Source organism: Carcharhinus amblyrhynchos, chromosome 6 (genome assembly GCF_965287045.1).
Source record: "Carcharhinus amblyrhynchos chromosome 6, sCarAmb.v2.hapA, whole genome shotgun sequence".
In the NCBI taxonomy this organism is placed as follows: domain Eukaryota; kingdom Metazoa; phylum Chordata; class Chondrichthyes; order Carcharhiniformes; family Carcharhinidae; genus Carcharhinus; species Carcharhinus amblyrhynchos.
In genome coordinates this window covers 15,676,276-15,684,254 of record NC_137329.1, presented here as the reverse complement: position 1 = coordinate 15,684,254, position 7,979 = coordinate 15,676,276, and the positions used below count along the sequence as shown (strand labels likewise).

Here is a 7,979-nt window from a genome sequence, read left to right as displayed (position 1 = left end):
AGGGGATCTTTTATCTCCAGCGTAGAGAAAACAGAAACATGTCAAGTCAGGGTGGCTTTCATTTTCCTTCATTGTGGAGCAGATCTTTGATGTCACCTGAGCTTCACATCTCATCAGAAACCTCCCAGTGTGCAGCACTCCTCCAGTGCTGGACTGGAGTGGCAGCCTTTGGGCCTCTGGAACAGAAGAATGCCTGGCCATGTATTTAAAGTTTAAAGTTTATTTATTAGTGCTGCAAGTAGCTTATATTAACACTGCAATTAAGTTATTGTGAAAATCCCCTAGTCCGGTGCAAGTTCGGGTACACTGAAGGAGAATTTAGCATGGCCAATGCACCTAACCATTGCAATCCACCTAACCGTCCCTTTTCCAATTGCTGCTTGTGGGACCCCACTTGCCATCTTACGGCAATAAAGAAACTTCAAACGTACTTCATTGACAGATAAAATTGAGATTGCGAGGGTGCTATATCAATGCAAATTTGAGTTCCTTCCCAATCATGCCCATACACATTTCTCTGAAATACTGCCATTCTGGGCTATATGAAAACTAAGAATCGTGACATTAAAAACCAGTACTTCTCAGTCCAAGTACCACTCACCTCCTTCTGTTTGCATCCTGACCTGCTCAAACCTGGTTGAATACTTCCTTAATCTGACCATGGTGAGGCGATGTACCCCACATCAATGCTACCGCCAAGGCACCGTTCGCGAAGGAGTTTTGACCATTGCAAACGCCGAGACGAGGATGTACAGGCAACTATTTCCTAAAGGCAGGCAGATCAAATGAGCCGACAGAATAAAGACATGGGGGTTTGTGTGCAAAGCGCGCCCGCCCCAGCCCAAGTTAAAAGGAGAAGGGGAGGGGGAGGTGGCGGGAGAAAGGTCTCCCACAGTGATTGCAGCTATCCGGGCTGAGCCACCAGGAGAGAGCTAGAGAGAGGGGCCCGCATTCCAGGCCCAGCCCGCAGACCATGTAGACTGACTTTTCTTTATTATACAGAATCAATCAAACGTGAACGTGAGAAAACGTTGCCAAGCGGATCTTCCTCTCGGTGGCCAATTTCGACTTAAAGGGACGCGGAAAGCACAAGAGAGGTATGTTTGCTTTATCAGCGAAACAAAACAAGAGAGGACATTTGCGAGGTGAACAATGGCCTCATGTCCAAGTCAGGGCTTTTCAACATGCACACATCCCCCCCAAAAAAAACAGATAGACGGTTACTTCAATGTCTGCCTGATAAATGCATTTAATTAAACAGGATTGGCACATTGATTGTTGCAAGGAATTGTAGGATCGTGGGGCGTAGATGAAGACCATTCTGCCCATTGTACCTGTGCTGACCCTTTGGGAGTATCCAATTAGTTTCAATTGCCTGCACTTTACAGTCGCCACCCGCTCCCGCCTTTTTTTTAATTCTGTCATGGTATGTGCACATCCTGGGCAAGGCCAGCATTTATTCTTGAACTCAAAGGCTGACTAGGCCATTTCAGAGGACAGTTAAGAGTAATAATATGGCTCTGGAATCACATGTAGGCTAGACCAGGTAAGGACGGCAGATTTTCTTCCCTAAAAGGCATTGATGAACCAGATGAGGTTTTTACGAGGATTATGGTCCTTGTCATGTAAGACTGGCTTCCAATTTCAGCTTTTTTAAAAAATTGATTTTAAGTTCCATTAGTTGCCATGCTGAATCCATGTGCGCACCAATCGACTCAAGAACAGGTTCTTCCATGCTGCCATTAGACCTTTGAATGGACGTACCTTATATTAAGTTGGTCATTCTCTACAGGTTAGCTATGACTATAACACTGCATTCTGCACTCTCGCCTTTCCTTCTCCTCTATGTACTCTATCAACGGTATGCTTTGCCTGTATAGCGCGCAAGAAACAATACTTTTCACTGCATACCAATACATGTGACAATAATAAATCAAATCAAATCAAAATCCAAAGCATTAACCTGTCTTTTGGATTATTCACCCAATGACATTATTAGTGCATCACCATCTCCTATATATATATGTAATTTGATATTATTAAACTAGAACAAGGGCAGAAAAGATTTATTAGGATATCACCTGGATTTGATGATTTCAGTTAAAAGGAGAGGCTAGTTAGACTGGGACTGTTTCGTCTGGAGCTTGGGAGGCTTAGCGATCTTATAGAAGTCTCTAAAATAATGAGGGGCATAGATCAGCGAAAAAGTCAACATCATTTCCCAAAGGTAGGGGAGTCTAAAACTAGTGGGCATAGATTTAAGGTGAAAGGGGAAAGATACAAAAGGGGCATTTTTTTCACACAGAGGAAGGTGAGTGTCTGGAACAAGTTGCCAGAGGCAGCAGTAGAGGCGGATACAATTTTGTCTTTTAAAAGGTGCATAGACAGTTACATGGGTAAGATGGGTATAGGGGGATATGGGCCAAACGCGGGCAACTGGAACTAGCTTAGTGGTTTAAAAAAAGGCGGCATGGACAAGTTGGGCTGAAGATCGGTTTCTATGCTGTAAGCCTCTGTGACTCTACGGTTTGTCTGCAAGATTTTAACAAAATTTCACTTCAATGTTAAATCGGAGATCGCTCCGTCAGGCAAACCCAGCTCGAACACGCACTGATAATACGTATTAGGATTTCAAGGATAAAAGAGCATCTTCGTAGTTTGTGAAGGTCATTGATTTTCGCACCTCCACCGAGCTGTCACCTTACCCGGTGGCGTTCTTATACACCTAACGCGGGACAGCAGGGGGGCCTCTGCCTAAAGTGAAAAAGGGGGGAAAAGAAAGATATACCGCTGGGCTACAAGAAGCTGACTCATTTTAAACTCACTGTGCGTTGATGCACTTTGTCCAAAGGTTCCGACATCTGACCACCTGTAGACTCTAAGATGCTGCTGGATGTGTTCATTGGTCATGTAAAAGCTGTCATCCGACATGGTTCTTAACAAATCCAGTTCGTCAAATGTCTTGAATCTAAAGCGGGTGATAATCGGGGAACCACTTGACGCAAGATCGATGGGTCGATTATTCCAATACAAATCAAAACATGACCATTTGAAGGTGTTTGATTTAATTTTAGTTAACTTGGGCGCATTTCTAATCATGTGCAAGAAGGTCAAATATTCAACCCAGATAACGGTCCCAAAACGGAATGCTTTCGCTAAATTCAGCATTTAATCCTCGCTGTATTTTTACAGTGCGTCTGCGTCTTAATATTGTGACTGCCGCACAATATAAGCAATACTTTTAAGTAAAAGAAACACGTTAATAAAATGGAAATACTTTAAGCACTTTTTCGAAGTTTTACATGGTGTATGAACTCAAGACAGTGATTTTCATTACAGTGAGAATGTAAGCCTACTTGTGACTAATAAATAAAACTTTAAATTATCACACGCTTCAGCTTTTAGCAGTGTCCCGGGTTAGGAACGAATGTCAAGTGCATTACCCCATATCTGTGCGTGTGTGTGTGTGTGTGTGTGTGCCTACTTAGAAACAGGAGTAGGCCATTCGGCCCTTCGAGCCTGATCCTCCATTCATTTTGATCATGGCTGATTATCGAATTCAATATCCAGATCCCCCTTTCCCCCCATATCCCTTGATCCCTTTAGCCCCAAAACTTGTATCTATTTTTTTCTTGAAATCATAGATGTACGTCCATACACTGCATATATATCGGCTTATATATAGATATCTATCTATTCTGCTTATTGAATATGTATCGACTTGTATATAGACATCTATGTATACTGTTTATATTTTTATTCTATATATAGTTATATACATCCATATATAGATATCTATATATTGCCTTTAGATACTTCTCATGTATATTCTTCACAAACATATCTACAGAAACGCACTAAAGTTCTGAAAGTTAATTTCAAAACAAGTTTCTGCAGTCTAAACATTTGGCACATGACTGTCGATGATGCGAATTCTGTAAGTTGGATTCAATGAACATAAAGTGCAGTAGGTGATGATGTAATAGGTAAGCATGCAGATGGATATAAATATCGTGGTTAGGGGGAGTCGGTATGGCTGTACTGTCAGAGGAAGAAGACTTCACAGAGAGCTCTCCTTTGGCTCTAAGATTGCTCATTTGACGCGGATTGCAAGTTCAAATAAACTTCCTTAAGCCGCTTCTTGAGGACAGGAGGCTCCCATGCAGCCCGCAGATATCCAGAGCACCTCATCTACACGCTGAGCCCTCGTCGCTTTTTTTTTAATGCGCGCCCAAAATAAAGCGAGAAAGTGGAGCTAGAGTCGAATTATTTTTAGTGCAATCGATTCCCAACCACGTGTGCCCATGTTGATCAGGATGTTCTGCAAGACAACAGTTCAACCGGCCTCCTTGCCAATCCTGCTCCTTGGACTGGTGTCCGCCTTGGTGCGCTGTGCCCCTCTCTCCGCCCAGCCCAATGCCACCCTGGAGCGCAGATGGGAGACCCTCTTGTCCCGCTCCATGCCTCGAATCCCGGGGGAGAGGAAGGAGATCAGCCGGGAGACTGACTACTTGCTGGGCATCAAAAGGCTGCGACGGCTTTACTGCAATGTGGGCATCGGGTTTCACCTTCAAGTGTTACCGGATGGAAGGATAAATGGAATACACAACGAGAACCGGTACAGTAAGTACTGACCCCTTTACCACTAGAAGTTGCCGCATACCCATTCATTATATAACTAATGTCCTATATAATATATAAATTCCCTGAGGGAGGTTACACCCGAGCTTCATTTGAGATGGATTCATGGAAAGATCACTATTTTCCTCTGATGCATCAAGTGTGTGTCCAAGATATATTGGCCATTGGAGTTCACACGACAGCTTGCCTTTGACAGTCTAACATTGTAGCATAAGTTTCTCCAGCGCGAAGGGAAGAGGATAAGAACGAGTCATTCCCATTTTAATGCAAACATGTCAGGATAACTCTCAGTCAAACTTGTCAGATCGCAACAAGTGTCCCCCCCCCCCCACCTCCCCGATCATGAGTTTCAACCTGTGCTTTTTGGTTTATCACATTCTTGCTTCGAGGCTGCTGAACGCGAGGTGCGGTTTGCTGGTTGACTGCTGGTGAGATTTAGGCTAAACCACGCCGCTCTCTTGAAATGTTTGGGTAGAGAGGGGCCGTAACGTCCCTAAAAGAGGCAGAAAATACGCTTCCTCACAAGTTACTGTCGGCTCTCCGTGTAACAGGGAATGTTTCCGTGTCTGCCTTCCTGATGCAAGGCATTACCCTAATCATCCGCTTGCTTAAACTCCTAACACCGCCCATTTCTAAAGCGAAATCGCTCTGAGCGATATTGTGTGTATGTTCTTTTTCTGATGTCGAGATGAAATCAGGTGTCTTTTTTTCTCTACCTCCCCCCCCACCCTCCGCACCCCGCCTCGACATCTGAGCCTTGATGCAAACCTAAAGCGTTTGCAACGCGCCGCTGTTTTTTTTTCATCGCGCGATATTGTTGTCACAAGATCAAAACGCCTCCTCTAACTAACAGATTGTGGTTTGGTTGGGTGCAAGGAGGGAAACACTTTGACATGTTTCTCCTTTTCGCCGTGCATAGGTCTTTTAGAAATTTCTCCCGTGGAGAGGGGAGTCGTCAGCCTTCTGGGTGTCAGCAGTGGGCTTTTTGTGGCCATGAATAACAAAGGCAAACTCTATGGAACTGTAAGTACAAACGAGTTATTGTGCGTCAGTCTGCTAGGTGGTTCATATCAACTTGCTGATGACATGAGAGTGTATACTTAAGACGACACTTTGAAGGTCTGTTGTGTGTTAGGTTGGCGTTTGACAAGAACTGCAGTTTTGAAATGCTGTGTATGTTTTATTGTGTGAACAGGCTGAACTATAGATATATGCTGCTGCCGTGGATCAACTAGCCCGTCTTTCAAGTGCATTCCATTCTTTACATTGCCAGCCAGCACATGCACCTACTGTCCTTCCCAATGTAAAATAGGATCAGTCAAAGTGGACCACCCATATTGTACAGTCTTCCAACCTTTCGAGCTTTGTTCCCCACAATTATGACTGTAATCAAATCTCCATCCAACATCTTGCACCACACTTTGCTTGTTACCGGTATGTTAGAAAAACAACTTGTAGCAATATCGTTTTTTACCAAATGTGGCAACTTGCTACGTTTCGCCCATCCACTTATAGTTGGGACATTTCCTCTGAGTCAAAAAAAAGTTAATCACTAGAAGGTTTTTGTTTACCTTACTTCAACTAAACACGTACCTGTCTGTTGTACAGTATCAGAGCTTTAAGGCTAATTAAGTTTGTTATTAAATACGCTAAGTACCAAGAGACAGCAATATCCATGGTTTTTTTGTGTATGCACACCTCAGCTAAAGGACATGTGAAATAGCCATGAACTTCACTTAAGGGGTGCCCTCATAGAAACTACAAGACCACAGGTAAATACATACGCTGAAGAAATACTGAGAGTCAAGGGGATTGGAAAAGGGGCTAACAACTCCCCAAGGGGCTGCTGGGAACTGGGTAGCTTCCGATGGGAGGGGAGGGAGGAGGGGGATGCGATTGTCCATGTCCACCTCATTGCTGGGTTCATGTACTTCAAAACCAGCCAACTTGTCCAGCAAACTTTCAATTGATTCATGAAAATGAATGGAAACGATGAACCTAAGCAATGTAAACTTGCAAGGAAACTACATGAGCGAAAGTTTTGGCAGATCAATAGTCTGGGTCATTTTCTACATGTGTTGCAAAAGTGTCTCCATGTCTCCAATCGGTGTTGACATCACTGTGTGTGTGTGTGTGTGTGTGGGTTGCTCCTGTGTAACTTTCCCGAAGATGCACCCTCGCAGAATAAATGAATTGAACATCCGTGTTTTTGCAATAGTGCATTAAGCCGCCGGGAAAGTCCCACTAAAGAGAACTTGTTTTCTTTACGTTCCAGGCATACTACAATGATGAATGCAAATTCAACGAAATACTCCTACCCAACAATTACAACGCCTACGAGTCCAACGCATACCCGAACATGTATATGGCGTTAAGCAAGAATGGCAAAACAAAAAAGGGAAACAAAGTGTCTCCCATCATGACAATGACTCACTTTCTACCGAGAATCTGAGAGGTGGTCGCCTCAGACATTATCTCAGGAGGGAAGACTTATTGTGGGTTGGGGGCTGAACCACAAGTCGGTGCACTTTCAGGAAAGCTTTATGCAAGATGAGTAGGTCTATCGTATATTTAAATTAATTGTGACTAAATATTTAAGTATGTATATTTTGCTCAGAAAGTTTATTTATAGTTTTGCTGATTTTATATTTCTGCGAACGTTGTTCCGCGTTATGCGGTATATGGTGCATCGTGTGTGTGTGTGTGTGTGTGTTTTAGCATTTGTCACAGGTGTGCTGCTATCACATGTTTTAAACGTGAATCTGAATTCCTTTAGACAATGGGTTTGCACTGTTTTGAATAATCTGGCGTTAGTGGAGATCCGTGTTTGTTCCACAAAAGTACAAGAGTCTTAGTCTTCACCCACGAGGTTTGGTAAATCTTGTCAATTTTTGTATGTCTCCTGGTAACAATGCTCGGTATCTGACCTCCTTTGTGCGGTGTGGCTGTGTAATTTCAATGGAATCCGTCCACTTCTGGGACGGAAAGTACAGTGTTGAAGTACTAACCCACCAATCTGTTTTTAGATCTGCTGCTGCTGAACTCTGAACCCTCCTGCAGTCAATCTTTGTCAGATCTTCAGGTCAGGAGTTATCCTTAACCTACCTACAGGCTCCGACATTTTAACATTGTAAGTGACCATATGCTTTGAAAGGAACTTTTGCAGCCCTATTTGTGGCGCCTGAAAGAATAACGTGATTTAGACCCAGTATGTTGTCGCCTATATAATGCACAGCAGGCATGAAACCCCTACTAATAAAGTTCTGAAAGATACCAAGATATCTGCGACGACTCTTGAACATTTAAAAAAACATAGGCAGCATTGTGGAGGAGATGCT

At 43.4% G+C, this 7,979-nt stretch overlaps 1 protein-coding gene across 1 annotated transcript; it reads left to right on the top strand.

Moving 5' to 3' along the window:
• Positions 1-4,304: 4,304 nt before the first annotated feature.
• On the top strand, positions 4,305-7,342 carry fgf4 (fibroblast growth factor 4). Its single transcript, XM_080191549.1, has 3 exons — positions 4,305-4,623; positions 5,561-5,664; positions 6,917-7,342. Exons 1-3 carry the CDS (start codon positions 4,305-4,307, stop codon positions 7,091-7,093), a joined length of 600 nt encoding a protein of 199 aa, XP_080047675.1. The 3' UTR covers positions 7,094-7,342.
• Positions 7,343-7,979: the final 637 nt, after the last annotated feature.

What these genes read in the sequence shown, in the direction of transcription:
- fgf4 (XM_080191549.1), top strand. Translation starts at nt 4,305, where the DNA reads ATGTTGATCAGGATGTTCTGCAAGACAACAGTTCAACCGGCCTCCTTG. An exon ending in ACACAACGAGAACCGGTACA is followed by an intron (nt 4,624 to 5,560) that starts GTAAGTACTGAC and finishes CGCCGTGCATAG; the next exon opens with GTCTTTTAGAAATTTCTCCC. An exon ending in AAGGCAAACTCTATGGAACT is followed by an intron (nt 5,665 to 6,916) that starts GTAAGTACAAAC and finishes TTTACGTTCCAG; the next exon opens with GCATACTACAATGATGAATG.